Source organism: Budorcas taxicolor, chromosome 2, assembly GCF_023091745.1.
Source record: "Budorcas taxicolor isolate Tak-1 chromosome 2, Takin1.1, whole genome shotgun sequence".
In the NCBI taxonomy this organism is placed as follows: Eukaryota; Metazoa; Chordata; class Mammalia; order Artiodactyla; family Bovidae; genus Budorcas; species Budorcas taxicolor.
This window is the reverse complement of record NC_068911.1, coordinates 20650863-20674353: the sequence shown is the minus strand read 5'-3', so window position 1 is coordinate 20674353 and position 23491 is coordinate 20650863. Positions and strand designations below refer to the sequence as shown.

The window sequence follows — 23491 nt, the reverse complement described above, 5'->3', positions numbered from 1 at the left end:
AATTGACAAATTTTAGCCAAAGGAACTAAGGTAAGGAATCTACTAAATGCATGTGTTTGGTGGGGGGATGAGGTACGGTGGGCTTGAGAAGGACAAAGTTATAAAATCCTAGCTATGAGAGTCCCAAAATTGCTACAGAGGGGGCACTTGGAAGGGCTTCCCTGGTGGTTCAGATGGTAAGGAATCTGCCTGCAGTGCAGGAGACCTGGGTTTGATCACAGGGTGGGGAAAAGCCCCTGGAAAAGGAAATGGCTACCCACTCCAGTATTCTGGCCTGGAGAATCCCATGGACAGAGGAGCCTGGCGGGCTACAGTCCACAGGGTCACAAAGAGTTGGACACGACTGAGCCATAGGTATAGCACAAAAGGCTTCTCAAGGGCTTACAAAAATGTTGGAGAGGGCTTCCCTGGTGGCTAAGTGGTAAAGAATCCACCTGCATGTAGGCGACACAGGTTCCATCCCTGATCTGGGAAGATCCCACATGCTGTGGAGCAACTAAGCCCGCTCACCACAACTGTTGAGCTTGTACTCCAGAGCCCAGGAGCCACAACTGCTGACACTAGAGAAAGTCCTCCAGCAACGAAGACCCAACGGAGCCAAATAAATAAACTATTTGAAAAAACTGGGGAGATGGGTAAAGCAGTGGGAATGTAATTCTGTGCAACCAAAAGATATTTACAAAATTGATATTAATAAAGGAATTTAATGAAATTTTGTCATTAATCAAGCTACTTAATTAAATCTCATCAAAGTGTATTTAATGTGGATGCATTTGACCTGTTTGGTGTGATCTGGAGTGAGGTCTCCAAAAATCAGTGCCCAGAGTAAACAGTTTTATAAAGGGCTCTCGGTTGTTGGACCCAGTCACACCACTGATTGTGTATTCTTTCAAAGAACTCTTACTGCTCTTCTGACAGGATTCCGATCTACTCTATCCTAAGGGTGTGGCATCCTTTAAATCTCATCAAGTTGGCTGATTAAATTAGGGTTGGTAGGATTAGCTAAAGACTAGTGAAAGGATACAGATTCACCACTTTGGTGAATGATTTATCATTTTCTTTCATTAGATGTAATTTTCCCCTCATTCATTCACACACAAAAAATTTTTTTTTCAAGAAGAGCAGCCCTTCTTAAGTGGACCCAAGAGCAAGAAAATTTTAGTGGGTAACTGAAGAAGATAAAACTAAGAGAAATGTGTTACATGTGAAAAGCATTGATGATGATGTTGAATTAAATTGTATTTGTATCTCTCAGACTGTCTTAATTTGCCAAAATCTTAAAACCATGCTATTACTATAGATCACATAAAAAATGTGTTAGTTATTCAACACATTAAGTGCCTACTAGTGTCCAAGCAGTGTTTTGAGGTGGAGATATAGCATAAGCAAAAGAGACAAAAGTCCCCTTTCTCAGTACAGACGATTTAAAAGTAGACATAAACTCTGTGAGTAATGATGAATGCTTGGAAGAAAATTTAAGTGTATAGGAATGGAGAGTGATGACGGTCCTATTTAAATAAGGTGGCCTCCAGAGACTTTTCCAATAAGGTGACATTATGAGTTGTATGGATGTAATGATAACTTCCCCAAGCACCAAGGAGAAAAGATGTCAGTCTATTGAGGGGGTTCTTAGTTCTGCCGCTGCTGCTGCTAAGTCGCTTCAGTCGTGTCCGAGTCTGTGCGACCCCATAGACGGCAGCCCACCAGGCTCCCCTGTCCCTGGGATTCTCCGGGCAAGAACACTGGACTGGGTGGTGCTTAGTACAGTTACTGGCAATTAGCGAAGGAATTTCGGACCCCGCCACCGAAAAGACGTTCCTCTGATTCCGCAAATTCAGAAAGTGCACCATCCCTAGCTTCAGTTTTCTCATCTATAAATTGGAAAGAGTGGTAGTGCTGACCACCTCGGGGTTTTTTGTTGACGTTGTTAAACTGACATTTATTGAGCCACATCGAACCATGTGCTAGGCACGGTCCTCAACAATGAAAACGTATTCATTTAATCCATGACAATCCTGTAAGCCAAGTACGATTTTTATTTTTTTAAGAGCATTTTATAACCTAGGAAGCGGGAGGCACAGAGGAGTAAAATCTAGGGTCCCACAGTTAGGGTTTCAAAGCAGGCAACTGCTCAGAATCTGGAAGTGTTGTAAAGCGCTTAGCCCCATGCTTAGCATGTAGTAAGATCTCAGTAAATCTTCACAGTAGTGGCTGTTATCTGTTCTAGCCCGGGGCTCCTCCAGAATTTCTCCTTAGGAAGAGCTTTAGATAGCCAGTCTGTTGTAAGGGGAAGCTAGGGGGTGCTTGCACGGCAACCATAGTTAACTGCATAGCAACCATAATGTTTACTTAAATTGGGGCGCTCGGGAGAATCGATGGGGGTTGTGTGGAAGGAGGAGTCAGCTAGGTGCCCTTCCCACACGCCACTTTTCAGTGGGAACTAGCCACGCACCAGCGGAAACCAGAGCTCCCCTCCGGAACCGCGCTGTGAGCCGGTCCTCTTTGCGGCCTGTCACCCCGCCCTTTGAGGCAGATGGTTTCTTCCGTTCACCCGGCTGGTTCAGGTTCCGCGCTCGGGAGTCACAAAGCGCGGGGTCACGTGGGCGGGCCGGTGCGCTTTGTGACGCCCAGGCCTCGCCCCTCGGCCCGCCTATCGGCGCACGCCAGCCCCGCCCCGCGCGCGCCGCCCGTGCAATCCCTGCTTAAGAGACCCCGGAGTGGGGCGCTCGCCCGAAGCCAGGCCGCGTCCGCCATAGTGCCTGGCTCAGAGGTGTCGCCGGCGCCTGGTGAGGGCCCGAGAGCGGCAGAGGGGCGAAACAAAACAGGGAGCCGGCGGAGCCCTCGCCGTTGCCCGACGGTTTCCGGGCTTAATCTCGCGGTACTGGGCCGAGAGGCGACGGAAGCGAAAGGCGGAGAAGCTCGGCGCACTCGGCGAGAGGAAGCGTCAGGGAGCCTTCGGTGGCGTCGCGAGGGTCCGCCGAAGCCCCCCGGCCGCTGGCTGGGGCCCGGGGTGGTGAGGAAGTGCTGCGAGGCCTAGCCGAGGCCTAGTACCGGCTTTGTGTCTGAGCGGCGTTGGCGGCGGCGGCGGCGGCGGGGGGGAGGCGGAGCCGGGGGCGGCCTGCGGGAAGGCCTCTCCTCCGCCGACCGCGCGTTTCGGCCTAGGCCGCGGGGCCGCCCGTGGCCCTGCGGGGAGCAGGCGAAAGGGGTCTGTTGCGTGGCGGGGGCCTGGGCCTGGGGCAGCCGACGCCGGTCGTCCGGAAGCCAGGAGGAGGCGAGAGGCCGCTCGTGGACTTCGGGCCTAGGCCCTCTCCCCTCTGCCTTCTCCCGGGGCCTGGGTCACCCCCATCCACGGAGAAAGAGACCATCCGGGAGGTGCGGCCGCGCTATGGACCCCTGACCCCACGGGGTCACTCGGACTCTTAACGTGTGGACTGACCGCTACTGACTGCACCGCTGCCCCCGTCTCCTGCCGGCCCTTAGCATGAGCGAGGGGGACCCAGCCGGGTGACATTGTGCCGGTTGGCGGATTCTCGCTTGCCCCCTTGCCCGGTCCTCGTCCGCCTCCTCCCACATGAAGCGATTCTGAATATCCGGGGGGAGGGGCGGGTTCTGAATTATTGTTTTTACGAACCCCTGCTTGTGGTTGGGGGAGTATTTAATCTGAGGCCTTTTAGGGTCCTTCGGTGTCTCTGAGTGTTTTGTGTGTGTACATATTTTGCTCTTAAGTTTATAAATATACATATATTGAGCGTGTCCACGTCTCCTCGCTGAACCTTAGGAATCCTTTGGCACCATGTCCTGTGTGCATTATAAATTTTCTTCTAAACTCAACTATGATACCGTCACCTTTGATGGGCTCCACATCTCCCTCTGCGACTTAAAGAAGCAGATTATGGGGAGAGAGAAGCTGAAAGCTGCCGACTGCGACCTGCAGATCACCAACGCACAGACGAAAGAAGGTAAGAGCCGCCCGGGCTTCGGATCCTGGCTGGTGGAAGAGATGCTGGTGGCGAGGTGCCTGGCAGGAGACTAACCGCCATTATGTCTTGTGGGACTGTTCGTTCTAACACTTTGGGGACGACTTTCATTGATAGCCAGGGGTTGCAGCAGTCAGCCCCCGAGTTTAGCTGACTTTGATTTGTTTTCTGTATACTTGGATCATCTGCAACCAGCCCATCCCCAACTGTCTGTTGATTCCTCCCAAATCATTTTTTTAAATGAAGGTTTTGGTGGTAAGGGGTGGGGATGTCATCCAGGTTGCCTGAGTGCTTACCCTGGGGCATTTTCTAATCTGTTTTCCATCAGAAGGAGGAGAGGAGAGCGTAAGGAAGGCTTTTTTGTAAAGCAGCGCTGGAGAACCTTCTCTAACTTTCTAACTTAATCACCATAGGGGGTTTGATGGCAAATTTTATGTCCTCCTCTTCTCCCTTCCCCGATTTATCTAGTTAGTTTTAATTTTGGAGTTGCCTGTGTTTGGAGAAAGATCCTCCCTTTGATGTTTTTAATCCAGCCGGTTTTTAAAGTTAGAATTGCTTTTGGAACTTGGTATGTTCTGGTGTGACCACTTTTGTCTGGTGTGTTAAGTTCCAGAATTAAGTAGTTGAACTCTACGTTCATCACATTGCTCTCAAATTTTAGCAGTTTCATAAAGATCAAAAGTACATATTGTTTTAAATAGTGGTTGCTTGATTTTATATGATTATATTGATATTAGGATACTGAAAAGTAGTCTGCTGCGCTACCGTATAAATATACATAAGCCACTAATTGGAATCTTTAAATTTTTCTTTTATTGAAGCTTTTTATATGATACTGAGAATTTAACATAGATAGGCGAATGAGACAGAGTGGCCTCTTAGAGTTTCTATTTTCAGACTCTGGCTTTGAACTTAACTTCAGTTTCTTTTCTCAGGACTGCAACGCTGATGTGTCGTTTTGTGTCTTTTGAGGTGTTTTTTTGATAAGATGAGAAGTAAAGTGAAGTTCTAGTTAGGGTAGTTTATTGATCACTAAATTTGGCTTAGTGGGACATGGATTCTTTTAGTTGAAATTGGGGGAGGTTCCCCCACTTGTCAAGTACAAGAGCTGTTTTTTACATTGACACCAGACATAAATATAATTGTATTAAGGAACAGCACTCAAAAACAGAAAGAACTTGTGTACTAACTTGATAACATGTGCAGGAATATTCTCGGCTTCCCCCCTTTCCGGTTTTTCAGTTATCAGATCTAAGAGACGCTTCATGTGAGGCTTTGGTAATTGTGATTGTGAGGAAAAATTGCTGGTGATCATGAATAGTTGAGAAACAGCTTTTAAAAATATTATTCAAGAAAATACCTATAAGGAAATATTTTTTAAGGCCACAAAAGCCTTCCTTAAGCATTAGTCACACTTAACAGAACAGATGGATTGATAATAATTTTAGGACATCTGGATATGTTAATGATACTTAATGAACGAGAGAAAATAAACTATTAAGTGAAATTAGAATATTAAGGCAGTTTTAATCATATACAGATTTCATATTTTGCTTGAGTATAACACAATTTACTCGTTCAAGACTAGACTCCGTCAATCTTTTCCATCTAATAACTGATTACATCGTTGTTAGACTGGAATAAATTATTGTTGATTGAATTTTTGTCCTTGAATTTAAGAGTTTGTGATGTGTTATTTTTTTCTAAGCTAGGAAATTATTTAATACTTTATTTTTACAGATGCTGAAAGCAGGAAAGAGCTTCGCCCAGCCCTGTGTTTTCTGTTTATTTGTGAACTGTCATTATTGGAGAAAGCTTTGCTGTAGTAAGCTTTGCTATTGGATTGGTTAAGAGAAAAGAAAGTATGCATCTTATGCTGTCCTCAAATTAGGAGAGAAAAAGATATTTAGGCACTTAATGAATAGTATGGCAAGTTGTGTAAGTGTCACAAGGCAGCTGAGTAAGAATGCCACTTGCTTTTAGCACCATCCAGTGAATTAAAGAGGACAGAATAAATATTTATAGCTTCATAGTTAGGAGATTGCCTAGGAAAGAATGGCAAACTGGATCGCTTTAGTTTGTTTGAATTAATGTTTCTATAAAAGATTCCAGACAGTTTTGGAAGTCTGTCCATGTTTAGGACTCTTAAATCTTAGACTGAAATGCTTGAATCAGAATTTCATGTTTCAGATTTAAGAATTCTGCTTCTTTGTTTCTAGACTACATTTCAAAATGAATCTCAAATTATGTTTTTGTGTTTTTCCTATATAAACTTGTTTTTCTAAGTTTTCTGCTTATTTGCAATTATCCGCCCCCCCACCCCCCCAAAAAAAGCACACACACAACAAAACAGCCTTTATTCTGAACTTAGGGTAAAAAAGATTTGGAAGCTGAGGAAAAAGGATTTTCAAAAGACTATTTCTCCATTTCTTAAATTCGTCTTGTTTTTCATTTCATGTGTATTCTTTATGTTTTTGGATCAAAAATGGAAGTGTCAAATAGAGAGGATCTTTTGAAGCTAACAGGTTACTTACTGAGGTATCTTAAAGGTAGGGAATCATCAGTGTAATTCAGATACTTTAAAAGGTCGATTAGAGAGCATGTGGCATCAGAGCCAGACTTTAAGCTTGACAGCACTGTGTTGATGAGGTGAATAAAGTTGTCTTGGAAAGCTCCTGAACACAGTTGCTGTTTGTTCCTACAGTGAACTCTTTTGACAGTTGTTACATAGTCAGCAACTTAATTGTCTGGTATTTGACATAAAGTTTTAAGAGTTTTTTTTTTTCTAAAGATTCCTCGTCTCCCATGCATCTGGGTTTTTCTTTCTTAGAGCTTGCTTGGAACTTGGAACTATCCTGAACTATGCAAAAGATAATGATGGTAGTCTTACACTAGAAAATTGCCTCACTCTAATTGGATACTTACGAAGATAAAGCTTACTACTTGAAATACATATACCAAAAAGAACCCTTTCCTGAACAATTTATGTGTATGTGCATTCAATCATGTCCAGCTCTTTATGACCCTATAGACTGTAGCCCTCCACCCCTCTGTGGAATTTTCTAGGCAAGAATACCGGTTAGGTTGCCATTTCATCTTCGAGGGGATCTCCCCAATCCAGGTATTGAACTTGCGTCTCTTACTCGTCTCTTACCACTGTGCCACCTGGGAAACCCAATTTATGATAATGTGATTAGAAAGGATACAGCCAGTACATCTATAAAAGCTTAAAATGCTTACTACATATTTGATAAACTTAAAATAATTAGAACAGAGGTTGATAAGCTTAATAATTAGAGCACTTGGTGCTAAGTAACTTAAGTGAGTCAAGTAAACTCAGTAATTTAAAGAGTGAACCCTAATCCTTGATTGTGTGATTAAGAGAGATGGTTATATTTTTACATATATCCCCCTGTAGTGGATTATTTTTGGTAATTTTGCAAATTCCTTTCATAGCAAATTTATTTTTAAACCATCGTTGAATTCATTGATTCATTTTTTGTTTGCATTTCGTTCTTAGAGAACTATTGCAAGTAATATTCCCAAGAATAGGATAATTCTTCCTGTCTGTCTGCTCAGAAAGTAGCATCTGTGTTCGTCCAGTTGCTTAAGCCAGGAACCCAGGAATTCATGCCTGATTTCTGTTGGAAAGCCTTAAAACATTCTCTTGGTTTCTCTGTCACTTCCAGAGCAGATCATTATGCTCTCTTACCTGAACCTACGCAGCAGTCTCCTCCTTAATCACCCTGTTTCTGTTCTTGTTCCTATACAGATTCATTCTTCACTTAGATACCAGAGTTTTTGTTTTTAATATGAATCAAATTGTCATCATTTTTATTTAAAATGCTTCAATGACTTCCTGTTGTACTTAGAAACAGAATATAAATATATGTAACCTGTGCCTGTGTTTCTAGTCATTCTGTCCTCCTCATCAGCTCTTCTGGCCTTGCGGTGTCATTTTTTTCCACATGTTTCTCTCTCTGTCTGAAACATTCTTTGTCAGTGTTTTTGCACATCTTGTCTTCTCAGTCTTCTCTAAATCTCAGATGTCAGTTCCTCCGAGGGGCTTTCCTTGAATCAACTTTCTATCCAAAGTTGCATCCCACTTTGAATTCTTTATTACAAAGCCCTTTTTTCTTTGCTTACAAAGTATTCAAAATGTGTCATACTTTTTAGTCTGTCTTCCCCAGTAATACTGGTGTACAGCCCAGGAAAAGTGAAAGGGAAGTCGCTCAGTCATGTCCAACTCTTTGCGACCTCATGGACTGTAGCCTACCAGGCTCCTCTATCTATGGAATTTTCCAGGCAAGAACACTGAAGTGGGTTGCCATTTCCTTCTCCAGATCATCTTCCCAACGCAGGGATTGAACCCAGGTCTCCTGCATTATAGGCAGATGCTTTAGAGTCTGAGCCACCAGGAGAGAGAAAATATTTTCATTCTAAATGACAACTTTTTCCTCATATAGTTCAGATGTTCAGCATTACTGGCTAAACAGAGAACAACTTAGTCTTCCTGAGAGTCTTCCTGAGACTTGGGGTTCAACCTCCATCTCTGGTGGAGGTGCCAGAGCCAAGAAGCTGTTGACATATTTGGTATTAACTCCTTATGGCTTTGGATATTTGTTCTGACAGTATCAGTAATCTCGATGCAAGGAACATGTGGTTATTAATGTTCTTTTATATTTAAGATGATTTCCCATAAAATTTATGTCTGGTTGAAGTTTTCTAATTCTTGAGGACTATGACTTACCCAAATCTCTAAATAGAAATTCAACTCTTTATCCTTTTATTTACAGAATATACTGATGATAATGCTCTAATTCCTAAAAATTCATCTGTAATTGTTAGAAGAATTCCTATTGGAGGTGTTAAATCTACAAGCAAGACATATGTTATGTAAGTATTTATGAAATCCCACATTTGCAAGTTCTCAAAATACTTTTTACTTTGTGAGAAGGAAAAGATATACTTTAGAACTGAACTCATTACTTTGTGCTAGTGAGTATGTCTTCTTAATCCTTAAAATTATGAGAATGTTTGTTTTCCTGATTTCTTTCCCCAGTTAAACTGTAGTCAGAAGTAAGAGTTAGTAGACTTTTTGATCTATGTAGGTAATATTAACAAAAAGCAAATGATCTTCAAATAAGTAAATCTTTCCCCTTTGTTGGTTTTTATTCCCTGGGCACTTTCCCCCCCTACCATTTTTTCACTACAAGAATGTAAGTGTCTTGAAATCTGTCCTAAATATTTTGCCAGCATCAGGAGTATTCAGTAATGCTAGTATTTGCTTCTCATTAATAAGGGACTTTGTTGGGAAGTGATAATGTTTATAGGATTCATGAGCACAGACACTGGAATCAGGCTTAGATTTGACTCCCATTTACTGCTTCACACCAGTTGTGTGTAGTTGTATTTGGGTAAATTACCTAAAGTCTGTACCTCAGATTCCTCAAAATAAAATATATGTAACTCCAAAGAATTGGAGGAATTCAGTAGTGCCTGGCACATGGCAAATGCCCTTTATTGGAGTAAGAATTATAGTGGTAATACTTAGGAGTGGATTAGAGCTTAAGGTGCGGTGGCAAAAATACATAGAAGAAGTGTACAAAAAAGATCTTCACAACCCAGATAATCACGATGGTGTGATCACTCATCTAGAGCCAGACATGCTGGAATGTGAAGTCAAGTGAAGCATCACTACGAACAAAGCTAGTGGAGGTGATGGAATTCCACTGGAGCTATTTCAAATCCTGAAAGATGATGCTGTGAAAGTGCTGCACTCAATATGCCAGCAAATTTGGAAAACTCAGCAGTGGCCACAGGACTGGAAAAGGTCCATTTTCATTCCAATCCCAAAGAATGCTCAAACTACCACACAGTTGCACTCATCTCATACACTAGTAAAGTAATGCTCAAAATTCTCCGAGCCAGGCTTCAGCAATACTTCCTGATGTTCAAGCTAGTTTTAGAAAAGGCAGAGGAACCAGAGATCAAATTGCCAACATCCGCTGGATCATGGAAAAAGCAAGCGAGTTCCAAAAAAACATCTATTTTTGCTTTATTGACTATGCCAATGTCTTTGACTGTGTGGATCACAATAAACTGTGGAAAATTCTGAAAGAAATGGGAATAGCTGACCACCTGACCTGCCTCTTGAGAAATCTGTATGCAGGTCAGGAAGCAACAGTTAGAACTGGACATGAAACAACAGACTGGTTCCAGATAGGAAAAGAAGTATGTCAAGGCTGTATATTGTCTTCCTGCTTATTTAACTTACATGCAAAGTACATCATGAGAAACACTGGGCCAGAAGAAGCACAAGCTGGAGTCAAGATTGCCGGGAGAAATGTCAGTAGCCTCAGATATGCGGATGACACCACCCTTATGGCAGAAAGTGAAGAGGAACTAAAAACCCTCTTGATGAAAGTGAAAGAGGAGAGTGCAAAAGTTGGCTTAAAGCTTAACATTCAGAAAATGAAGATCATGGCATCTGGTCCCATCACTTCATGGGAAATAGATGGGGAAACAGTGGCAGGCTTTATTTTTAGGAGGCTCCAAAACCACTGCAGATGTTGATTGCAGCCATGAAATTAAAAGACGCTTACTCCTTGGAAGAAAAGTTATGACCAACCTAGATAGCATATTCAAAAGCAGAGACATTACTTTGCCGACTAAGGTCCGTCTAGTCAAGGCTATGGTTTTTCCAGTGGTCATGTATGGATGTGAGAGTTGGACTGTGAAGAAGGCAGAGCGCTGAAGAATTGATGCTTTTGAACTGTGGTGTTGGAGAAGATTCTTGAGAGTCACTTGGACTGCAAAGAAATCAGTCCTGGGTGTTCTTTGAAAGGAATGATGCTAAAGCTGAAACTCTAGTACTTTGGCTACCTCATGCAAAGAGTTGACTCATTGGAAAAGACTGATGCTGGGAGCGATTGGGGGCAGGAGGAGAAGGGGACGAAAGAGGATGAGATGGCTGGATGGCATCACTGACTCGATGGACGTGAGTCTGAACTCCGGGAGTTGGTGATGGACAGGGAGGCCTGGCGTGCTGCAGTTCTTGGGGTCGCAAAGAGTCCGACATAACTGAGCTGAACTGAGAGCTTAAGGAGTTCACTAAAAGGGCAGCATTATAACTTTTTATCTGACTTTCTCTGCTTTCTTGCAATTTGAATGCTGATAACAGTTATTGGGTTGGCCAAAAAGTTTCTTCCAAGTTTTTCCAAACAATGGAATGGAAAAACCGAAACGAACTTTTTGGCCAACTCCGTATAATCTGTGAAAAGGATAGCAATTTGGGCTATTTAAAAAATACTCAGAGGTAAGATACACTTACTTGAAATTCTGGCAAATTCTGCTTTTGTTCAATGAAATTCTGGCAGATTCTGCTTTTGGTCAATGAAACATTCTGAAATTTGCCAGTCCTAGGAAATGGAATGTATTCTTGGAATTGAGGTAAAATAAAGTCATTTCTTGGAGCTTTGCTTCATGTGGGCAAGTTTTCTTTCTAAGACTGTTCTCATTTAGTTTAGTGTAAAGTTCTATTCCATATTTTAACATTTGGAGGTTCTTAAATCTTCTGTATAGTAACTTTAAAAGCTGAAGACTTTTTTTTCCTTCTGTAAATACCAGGTGAGCTATGTACCTTTAACTTTATATAATTTTGAGACATTATAAGGGAAGAATTAATTCCTAGAATTTAGTGTGAAGTTATACCTTAATTTACTAAGTGCTTTGTAAAAATAGCAAACATTGAGTTTCAGGAGATTGTTTTGATATTCAGAAACTTTAGGAAGAGAATTGTTTAAAGTACATAGGAAAATAGTTGCCTCTTACAGAATTGCATGTGTAATTCACTGTGTATTTGATTTCTTTTATATTATACTTGCTTCATGAAGTGTTTTTGAATTTGTTGAGCAAATACTAGTAAATGAAAATTTCATTTTTATCTCAGGATGTCCCAGTCATGTACAAACCAGAAATTCCTTTCATATGCTATCTAACATTTTTCTGTCAGGATAACATAAACTTAAAACTGAAACTATGCCTTTGAAGGCTGTATTTTAGCAACTTGACCCTCATACTCTTTCCTGTGTGGACTTTTAAAGGAATTTTTTCCTTGAACTTACTTGTGTATATATTTTTAAAAATCAGTTCAATTCTCCATAACCAACTTATAATTATTTTAATGAAGATACGCTGTCAAACTGTTGATTTTCTGGAAGATAGAGTTTCTATTTTATCTTGGTCACTGTGTTGAGACTTTTAAAAAAGATGAAACTGCCAACCTGTCTTTCTGGATTTGAAATTTAGTTTTTGGAGCACAGCAGTTTTTCAGGGCTCCAAATTGTAAAATATTTACAGTAGTAGTCTTGCTGTAAGGTAATTCAGGGTATGAAAATTCTCATCTGTACCTATTAAAAAAGTGAGGATTAATATAATTGTTCAGTCTATTAAGAAATAGCCACAAAGTTTCTTGAATAACAAAATCCTCATACTACCTTTCAGAAAACATTTATTTTAGGTAGAAAGATACACATCTATAATTACCAAGTACAGATTTTTTTTTAACCAAAAATGCATCTTAAACTGTTCAAAGGTAGTAAAAATTAAATAAGGTAGTATATTTATTACTTCTGAAATTGGTTGTTTTTAAATCTTTGTGCCAAGGAAAAGTTGTGTTCCTAAAAAATGTATGATTGGAGAGATGTTTTTAGCACAAAAATTCATTAATAGCTACTCGGAGAGTTAATGCTGTTTTTCTTTTTGTCTTTTTAGAAGTCGAACTGAACCAGTGATGGGAACTTCAAAAGCAGTATGTAAAAACACAATCTCACACTTTTTCTACACGTTGCTTTTTCCTTTATAATGTAGCAGTGAAGTAAATAATTTTTAGAACGTAATATTCAATTGATCATAGTAATATTGTAAATAAAATGTATTTTGATGACAGCTCAGTTGAATATGGATATATGTGGCATAATTTGCACACTTTATTTTGTAGAAATGGGTAATTTGTGCCCAAAAAGCACTGTTTCATATTAAATATGATAGCATTCTCCCTGTATGACACTGTGTTGTACAGTTAATGTATGATCCTTTTCAGATCATGTAGGTTTTACACTAATGAACATGGTGCCATGTTCTGCATCTGTCTGTCTATAGTTAGTATTTTGTATGTATGTACAGGCTGTTGTGTGCTTTTTGTTTCCTGCAATAAAAAAAAAAATGTTTGGAATGTATATTTTGCCATTTTCACGTTGTATCACTTAGTTTTTTTTGGTTTTTGGGTTTTTTTTTTTTCTTTTTTCTGCCTGATTGATGGCTTTGAAAAATGCATTAGCAACATCCAAAGCTTATATTTAAAGTTTGATGCTTTCTCCAAGTTCAGACACATCATAGAGCTTTCCAGAGACCATTGACGCAGCTTTTATTATTTAGTTTTGCTTTATTTGGCAGTTTTGAGCTCCTATTCTTTGTTTACATCTGTACTGTAAAGTGAAACCTGGAATTGGGCCCCCTACGAGTATACAATGTCTCGTCGATGATTTTGATGATTTTATACAGTTGAGTACTCAAGTTTTAATAGAGATCTTTTACTTCTAGTCTGCTCAGTTGTCCGAATTAAAATATTTTCCTCTTCCTCATAAGATATTAAAATGCTGCATTAATTGTAAGCTAACTGAAAGCTGTAGCTTATCAAAGGTAACTCCCCTTAACCAGGTTAACATCTTAATAACCTTAAGTATGACACCATTTTGACTTTGAGCTTTTAAGTAAAAGGTAGCAGCATTTCCCAAGTTGTAGGGTGAAACACCCGGTTCAGAACAGAGATCTGTAGTAATTGAGTTCTGTAAAACTTGATGGTTCTCTAAACATTTGAGTGCTCAGGCTTGATTTGTACACAATATGAGATGTCTGAAATCCTCACTTAGAATTTAAGGGTATTGCTTGCTCTTTCAACTTTATCCTTTTAAAATACTAGTGATCTTTTAATTGTGTATCAGGTATTTTCACTAACCTTGGATCATTGAATCTTAAACACGATAACATAGAAATCTGAACTTTGGACTTGTTTTCTAAAGTATATGACCTTTAGTTCTCATGGAACTAAATATAGTGATTCAAGAATCAAAACTTAGTGTTTTGGGAGTTTTTTTCCCTCTTTGGGGTATATGGTTTTTTGGGGGTTTTGGGTTTTTTTTTTTTTTTTTAAGCATAATGCTGTAAAAACTGTCCACAAGTTTCTGTTTTGCTGGTGATTGGTTTAAAACTGATTTTTATGTATCCAAATGCTAGCACAAATTAGATTGACTATACTGGTGACTGTAGTTAATGTAACACATTTTGTATAAAGTACATTTTATACAGTATTTAAACTAATTCAGATGAAGTTTTATTTCTTGAAAACAATTATTTCCTTTTTGTTTATTAGCATGTGTATAAACACAGATCACATGTTCATAAATAAAGTTAACATTCTTTTAGCCTTGTGTGTTCCCTGGCATGTCTGTATTACACTTATAAGAAGCAGTTTATTTTATGCTTATTTAGGTTTCTCTTTTCTTTCTTCTTTTTAAAAAAAAATAACTAAAAGTGGCTTTAATTTTTAGGTAGAATTATTTGAAGTGGAGAAATTAGATAACATAATATCCCCATTATTTGCTTGGGGTACATTTGCTGACATTTAAAATATGAGAAAATACATTCATAAAGCATAATTAGTGCCCATCTTAGGAGACTTAGGTGTCCTATGTGCATTCACAATTAAGCCAAAATCACTAAAGCCAGATTTCTAAATTCTGATTAGTTAAAGTAAAGGTATGTACATTTTTGGTAACTTAAGCCAGCTCTAATCAAGGATGGCTGTTTCTATATTCCACAGCTTTGCTGTTTGTAGTTATCCTTCTGTGTTGCTATTCCAAAGCTGTGGGTCCTTCCTGCTAACATCAGAATTACATTTTGTAAGATCCTTTAATTTCAGGCAAGTATAGTTGACATAAAAGATTTCAGATTCTTGCTCCCAGAAGCAAGACCACAAACTAGATGTGAGAGAGGTAGGTTAATTTTAATCATGTCCACGGTGTGCATATTAATCAGTGTTTCTAGAGACTACTTTTTTTAAGTTGGGTTTTTTTAATTGATGTTTAATACATATAAATTCCTACTCATTTTAAAATCATTTCTTGTCAGCATTTTCACTTATTTCTTAATATCTTGCTATTTGTAGAAAACAGTTGGATGCCTTTCTAAATTTGTGGTAAATTATACCTCCTTGTATTTTTATAGGATATTAAAGTGCTGTATATAGGGGCTTCCCTGATAGCTCAGTTGGTAAAGATCCGCAGATTATTTGGTGGGAAAAAAGTGATTTAGATGCTGTTGAATATCTAAAAGCACTCATAACTAAATAAATATATGCTCCTAATAACAAGTTGGCCCAAACGAAGAATAGGAAAGCCTGGCATAATAACAAAAAGACAGCTGTATTTTAGGAGAAGAAGAACAACAAAAAAGTTAGATTTTTTTGATTTCAGCAGTAAAAAAGTGTAATAGAACTGCTGCTTGCTTTCTAAGGAAGTGGTCAGCATGCACATTGTATATAGTAAACGACTATTTTAAAAGGCTATTAATTTGTTTCTTTGATTAGAAACAGAGTATAGATGATGGTTGACAGCAGTCTGTTCAGCCCTTATTTCTTAAAATTCAGATAATTCATGGTTGATATAAAATGTTAGGCTCTTCAAAATAGATTGAATAGGTCAGAATTTTTCTAGATAAAAATAGGCTGTGTTCTTTCCATTTTTCTTTCCTAAATTTACCTCCTGAGATACTCATTCTTTAAGGAAAGAACTCTTCAACACACTGATAGATTATATGGCTAGGAATGTATATGGGGTTAGTGCATTATGGACTCTACAGTCCTTCAATGTGGAGCTGAGAACCTTTTGTTTAGGTAAACATCCCAGCAGTAATATCCATCAAACTAGCTTTTAAAATTCTTAAGACATGTACATGTATAAGGTGTATTTTAAATTTAGCCAACATTAGTTTTATTTCTATTTATTGCATTCCTGCTGTGGTGGCATTAAGCTAAGAATTACATATTGAAACTGGTTACATTTCTATTTGGGGCTCCAAGTCATGCTGCTTTTTTTTTTTTTTTCCAAATACTCTCAGTTCTTTGGAATCCTTGAAAAATGCATGATGAAGACTCACTTTTTTTTCTTTGATCCAGACATCTTGTTACATTCTCTCCATTTTAAAGAAGAGTTCTGACCAGTAATGCATGAGAAATTTGTAACATGTTGAATAAGCAACCCACTTACTACATAGGAAGTTGATAATGTTTTCATTTTGGTACACTTGTAGGGAAATCGTGTCTTTAGAATTACATGCTAAAGATTGTGTGTGTGTATACATATGCACACCCATGTATAAACACTTTTTAAAAACTGATATTAATATAGTTCAGGGGAATAAACAATGAAGCACTTTTAAATACATTTGAACATACATGTTTTAAAGCCCTCTTATATCCATGTTTAATACTTGCTCCCTTTGATTAAAGTAACTATTTCCCCTGCATATTGAAGGGGAAATAACTATAACTGCTCTGTTTGCCCTGCCCCAGGATGCCTTTTGTTTCCCTTTATATGGCTTAAAATTTTTGCCCGGTTAAAGCTGTGGTTTCTTAGGCGAGATTAGCTATTGATCCTTTGCATGGGAGAATAAACTTATTCATACTGAGCAGTACATACTCAGGGGGAAAGTAGAAGTTATTTGGGAGCTGTTTTATTAAAGCAATTATCTGAGCCTTTAAAGAGCTGCTTGTTTTTACAGGGTTGTATACTGGCATTATAGGAAAGTTAGAAAGGTTTCTTATTCTCTCTTCTAGTGTACATTGCCTTGAGCATCATTAGTTTTAGAGACCACTGATAGACCTGGGACTCTTACTTAGTATTTAATCACCACACTGAGCAGCTTTCCTATCCTTTTCTTTACTGTTTTCTCATTGTAATAGAATCCCCTTCAACCATTAGCCTTTATTTACTGTATGTGAGATGTGTGGAGAAGGATAAGTGGGGTGAGCTACATTTCAGGTTAAAACAAGATAACATTCTTTCGAAAACTTCTAATAAAAATACCCAATATTTGAACATTAAGTGGCAGTAGGGAGTAAATGATCACTTTCAGATGTTTTCAGTGTGGAACTTGAATGTGTGTTTAATTTTTTATGAACAGATTGATGACTCTTCTGCGTCTATTTCTCTGGCCCAGCTTACAAAGGTATATATATATTCTTGAAAATATAAATCTTTTTCTAACATCGTAATTTTTTTTAATGTGGAGCGATTGTTTTAAGAGGGGTTGGGAGAGGAAATACTTTGCAGAAACATTTGTACATATTATTACTATCCTGTAAAGAGTAGCTGCCGTTTTGAGAAGATAGGGGCAGTATTTTGCTTCACCATAATGTTGGAGTATTCATCTTCAAGACAGAAGAAACAAATGAAGCTACACTTGCTTGCTTTTTTTCTCATACATTTTGTTTAATTATACATTGGAAACTTAACAGATTTCTGGAGGAATTCCCTGATTTTGGCTGTAAATTATGTGGACTTTACACAGCCAAAATAGAAGCTTTCCTTTACGTGGACAATTGCGTGGTTATTTCTTGAATATTTGAATTGATCCCTTGAAAGTTAACGTTTTAAATGTGATACAGTTGTTTCTCTATGCTATATAGACTTGTAGTCTGTCTGCATTAGAAAAAGTTTTAAACAACCTAATTTGTTTGAACACAGACTACATGAATTGTGTAAATGTGTAAAGTTGTTTGCAGGAATATACCACTGTGCATGTTTGGCAGAGGGGCAAATTGTTACCTCCTGAAGTCATTGTATATGCCATGTTTTGCGGTAAGATTGCTTGCAGTTTTCTGCTCAACAGTGTGTACCTTTTGTTTGGGAAAGCACTAGTGATGGATTAATTTTTAAAACAATAGACTTAGTTTGCAAATTATGCCTTTAGGGGAAAAAAGGCAAATAATAGAGAACAGGTAGTGTTTTGAGGGCCAAGAAGGAAGTTTTCCAAAAATCCTTTTTTCCCCTGCTATCAGAAATACAAAATTAAATTTAGCAACCAAAGTGAATGATAGACAAGTTTTCCATTAGTGCTGTCCCTCTCTTGTCCTTGGCTTTGTTGTAGGTTTTGTCCTTATCCCCTAGAATGTATCCCCAAAATGTCCTAGTAACAAATACACCTTTTTAAACTCCTGTTGTGGGAAAAGTATACATTAAAGTTGATAATTCTAAAAGCAACCTCAGTAATTTTTTAATGCAAAGTGGTTTAGCATAGAGTTAACATCTTCAGCAACTTATAGTTCACTGTTTAAAGTCTTCTGTACTGTAAGGACCATATTTGAGTTCTGATCTATTCCTCCGTTGTTTCTTTGTGGGAAGCAGTTGGGGAGTTTTGGAGGTTTGGGGGACTTTTTTTAAAACTATTTGTAAGTTAATGTTTGGGTTCAAACAAATTAGTTGTTCAACATCTGTAATCCAGTTTTTTGTAAATGTTGCTGTTGTTCTAAGCTCTGTTAATGTTAAGCATTCTTTGTATATAAAATTACAATAAAGTGTTAAAACTGGTTGCTTGTTTTGTGGATGAATGTAAAGCTAAAACCTGATGAATGGCTGATAATGAGTGCTAGATGCTTGAAGATTCAAGTTATTAGGACTCACTCCCTTAGACCCTGCTTATTATCTAGACTGCTGTATGTAATACCTCAGAGATGAAGTTCGTAATCTTTGGAGAGTTGGATTTATAATTTGAATGCTCAGTGCATGTGCTTTGCACTTAATTTTAAATTTGGCACCACTACTTAAAGAGCCTTCTGATACCTAGTATCTGCTGCATATGGTCAGTGTCCTATCCCCAACCCTACCTCTAAGTCCTGTGCTTGACACTTGATGCTTAATGCTATGACACTTGAATTATTTTTAATATTTGAAAATGTCAAGTGTTTCTCTAACATAATCTCAGTTTTCAACTTAGAAGAGTAGTATGTAAATCTTAATGTAAGGTACAAACAGGGTCTAAGGTTTGAGTGCCCCCAGAAGGACTTTCTTCAACCCCGTAGACACCCAAACATCATGTAATGACCTAAGGCACTCCCCGTGCCTCTTCTAGGTTATACTTGTAAATAACTGTTTTTATGCAAGATTAGATATTGCTCTTTACAGGATGAGTGGTGTTGTCTTTGGCTGTGTGGTCTTAAATGTGTTTCTAATGTGTGTGTCAAATAATTACCTGTTAAACAGACTGCCAATCTGGCTGAAGCCAATGCTTCTGAAGAAGATAAAATTAAAGCAATGATGTCGCAATCTGGCCATGAATACGACCCAATCAAGTAAGTTTATAAGTACTTTATTCTAATACGTACTTTGGGGTGGTACTTAACAGCCCCCCATGTCAAAAGCTTTTTTTTTTCTTTTTTTAAGTCTTTGTGTACATATAATTTTTTTTTTCCCTTTCAGTTACATGAAGAAACCTTTAGGTCCACCACCTCCATCTTATACTTGTTTCCGTTGTGGTAAACCTGGCCATTATATTAAGAATTGCCCAACAAATGGGGTAAGTGCAAACTAAAATTTTTCCTTAGCCGTATTATTTCTCTTGGTAAATATTGGCGTCTGTGTTATAGTGGCAAATGAGCACAGCTTTTGGAGCCAAACTGCCGGTAGCAAATCTTGACAGTGCCACCGAGTGAGCAAGTTACATGAATTTCTCCAAGCCTGTTGTTTCTTCTCTGTAAAATGAAGATAGTGATAGTCCTTAACTCACATGGCTGTTGTGAGGATTAAATGAGATCATACATGTAAAGCTCTACAAATAATACAAGCAGATAGTAAATACTGTGTGTTGGCTAATATTATTAAATAATGGTAACTACTTTTTCTCTTCCTCCTCTCCCCTTTCCCCTACCTGTAGGATAAGAACTTTGAATCTGGTCCTAGGATTAAAAAGAGCACTGGAATTCCCAGAAGTTTTATGATGGAAGTGAAAGATCCTAACATGAAAGGTGCAATGCTTACCAACACTGGAAAATATGCAATACCAACTATAGATGCGTAAGTATTCAAATTAGGTATGATCTGTGGCGATTACAGTCAATCCAGGCGATAGTATTTTATTTAATCTTGGGCTTGTAATTTGGTTACTTGGATTCTTTATAAACATTGTATACCAAGTCTTAGTCTATATGTTGCATTTCTGTGTTAAGAATGAGAGGCTGCAGTCTGCTCCGTTTAAAGCAAATTAAAAATGTATTTGGGGTTTTTGTTGCCAGTGAGTGCCACTTTCCTTGTGGTCTTCTAATTTTTCTTTTTTCTGTCATTCCCTGCTTTCTTCCTCATTCACATACATACTCCTACATAATCTTGTATGCTGTTCGCATCTTTTAAGTGAACAAGATAAGTGTCAGACTTTTTAAGAAACAAGAGGCTTAAGAATAAAAGTTCTGCAAGATATCAAGGCAGATTTAAATGTGAAGATTAAAGGAAATACTCAAGTATCTTGACTAGTTTGGATATACTGTGTGAATCTTAAGATTCTAAAGTATGGTTTATTTTATAAACTGTTCAGATCTGTTGTATAACAGTTCAGAACTGTTTATCTGTTATAAACTGTTAGTAGCTCTGTAAGCCATACCTTAACACTTACTTTTCACATGTTTTCAGGTTTTATTTTAGGAGCCAATTTTTAATGAAATGAATAGACAGTAAACCCAGTGGCATAGTTCAGCTAGGTAACTTCCCATTTTATCTGCTTTTATTAATACATTTAATTACCTTTTGATTGCCCTCAACAGTTGCAAACTCACACAATATAAAACACAGTATTAAGTGTTCCTTAGGACTGTGACTCTGTAACTTTATTGTACGTAAGAATCTCTTGCAGAAGTGTGTTAAACCAGCCTAGGTGCCCTGTCTCGCTCCTCTCCCCCGCCCCTGAGGGATTATATTCTCAATCTGCATCTTTAACGAGCCCTCCAGAATATGAGGTTAGAGGATGCTCAAGGCATGCTTTGAGAAACATCAGTTTAAAGAATAGATATCCATGTTCCCAGTGACGGAATGTTTATTAGGAACAGTTTTTGTCAGCTTTGTGCTGTATTATCAAAATGTGATGAGCAGGTAAGGACAACGAAAATGCTATGCTTACAGAATGAGGCTGAAAAAAGATTGTTTTTGAGTAGGTAAATACATTGTTTTAGTTAACAGATAAGAATTAATGTTTTTCTAAACTCCCAACCCTGCTCACTTTCTCAGCTTCACTCCCATCTATTTTTTATCAGTCTACCATTGTGTGTTTTTGTGGTTCATCTTAGAGCAGTTTGTTGTATGCTGTTTCTAATTCAGACATTTCATACATGCATCCAAACAGTTTTAGGTTGAAATTGGTGGCTTTTTACAAAGATTAAGAGCAGACCGCTTCATCTTAATACAATAAGATGTAAACGTAAAAGTATTTAAGTAGAAATTTGTGTTGGAAAAATTAACATCACCTATAAACTCATAACTAATAATTAACTTCATTGCTATTTGAATACTGGAATACAGAAGTGCATTTGTGCCAAACACACAGCAAATACTGGGGAAAATGGGAACCCAAATATTTTAAATGAAACTTTCACCCTCTCCACTAACACCACTGATAAGCAACTCAGACTCTTCTTCTGTTTCTTTTCTATCCTCTGTTCTCCTCTTTTTTTTTTTTTTTCTTTTCTTTTCTCTCTTTTGGGCAGTGGGAGACTCCTCTTTCACAAATTGGGAACAATGGGGCATAAGCAAATTGATACTTATTTCTGGAATCGTGGTGATGTCTATGGAGCAACTGCAACACAAATAACACACCTAAGGTACCCTGCTCTGTCCAGATGAGATTCTTTCATTTTTAGCAGTGAGTTGAACACACTGTTCCTGAATGAAAGGGAAGAGATTTCTCTAGGAATTCCTATGTTTTACAAATGTGCCTGATTACAGAGAAGATGGGGGTATTGGAAGCGGTGGTGATAAGTCTGAGAATGGCTTATTTTTTTTTGTTTGTTTTTAATATATTTAATATCCAACGTTGCCACAAAATTTCTACAAAAAAATGGACCCCCAAGTATCTAATGAGGTGTTACTTTTAAGTTTTTTACACATTTTTCTAATTAAGTCATTAATATTTCTTGTGCTCAGTCATGTCCAAGTCTTTGTGACCCCATGGATTGTAGCCCACCAGGCTCTTCTGTCCATGGAATTTTCTAGACAGGAATGTTGGAGTGGATTGCCATTTCCTACTTCAACTGTCTATACATAGATTAATCTCTCATAATATTAAGTATAAGACCACTGTTTTGAAGTCTAATTCTGTTTATTAATTATTGATGTGATTAGGGAGATATTTCCTTTGAATTACCCACCTTAATCGTGTAATGTCAGTACCAATTTTAGCTTCCCGTATTGTGACATTCACACTAGTATTTTCACGGGTTTGGAGACTGTTAGACTCAGGAGGAAAAAACTTTTTCCAGGAAACATGGTAGGCTAGAGAATAGTGATTAGGGTGTTGTCATCACTTAAGCTCAAATCCTGTCTCTACCATTTAAATATAACTTTGTGGTACTTGATTGTGTCACTGTACCGCTCTGACTCACAGTTCTTAGAAATACAGAATCTAAGATCCTTTTAGCCAATTTTGTGGCTTTTTTTTCTTTCTGTTTTGTTATACTCTCTTAGGATTTTGTTTTATATCTTTTTGTTTAGGGGAGGATATTCATAACTGCTCTCTTATTTTGGAAAGTACTACACTTGTATAAACTAATTTGGCATCATACTAGATTATAAGTTCCCACTATTGTATAATAGAATATATAAATATCTTGGAAATACTTTCCCGTAACAGTGTTAAAACACTAAGACCTTCTTTTACAGAGAAGCATATGCAATTGGGAAGAAAGAAAAACCACCTTTTTTACCAGAGGAACCATCATCATCTTCAGAAGAAGATGATCCTATCCCAGATGAGTTGTTGTGTCTCATCTGCAAAGATATTATGACTGATGCTGTTGTCATTCCCTGCTGTGGAAACAGTTACTGTGATGAATGTAAGAAATGTTGAACCTTTGAAGATATGTGTTTTAGAATATGTGTATTTCCTTGGAAAGGCTCTTAGCAACAGTATATATTTAAATGATAAAGTATGAATTATTGATACATTCATCAGTGAACATTTAATAACTTTTTATTGTTCCTTTTTTTAAAAAAAGTCTGTCCTTTAGAATTGACCACTTTCTTTACCTTCATCAAGGTGTCTTTCCTGAGGTTTTATAAAATGTAGGATTTTTGTTTCAAGTATGTTTTAAATGGTATAGAGAAATTTAAAAGCTTTTGGGGCCTTAGACATTTCCAAAGTATTTTTTTAAAATAAGTCCCTTTCTAGGAATGTGAAAAATAGTTTAAAATTCCAAA

General features: G+C 38.0%; 1 protein-coding gene across 1 annotated transcript in view; it reads left to right on the top strand.

The window, feature by feature from the left end:
- The first annotated feature begins 2765 nt into the window (after positions 1-2765).
- RBBP6 (RB binding protein 6, ubiquitin ligase) overlaps positions 2766-23491 on the top strand; it is a 36678-nt gene continuing 15952 nt past the window's right edge. Inside the window, exons 1-9 of the mRNA XM_052659965.1 lie at positions 2766-2786; positions 3779-3959; positions 8774-8873; positions 12753-12789; positions 17220-17264; positions 19298-19386; positions 19514-19610; positions 19968-20107; positions 22955-23127. Of these exons, the coding sequence (XP_052515925.1) occupies positions 3794-3959; positions 8774-8873; positions 12753-12789; positions 17220-17264; positions 19298-19386; positions 19514-19610; positions 19968-20107; positions 22955-23127 (847 nt within the window). The 5' untranslated portion in view covers positions 2766-2786; positions 3779-3793. The remainder of the gene's footprint in view (positions 2787-3778; positions 3960-8773; positions 8874-12752; positions 12790-17219; positions 17265-19297; positions 19387-19513; positions 19611-19967; positions 20108-22954; positions 23128-23491) is intronic.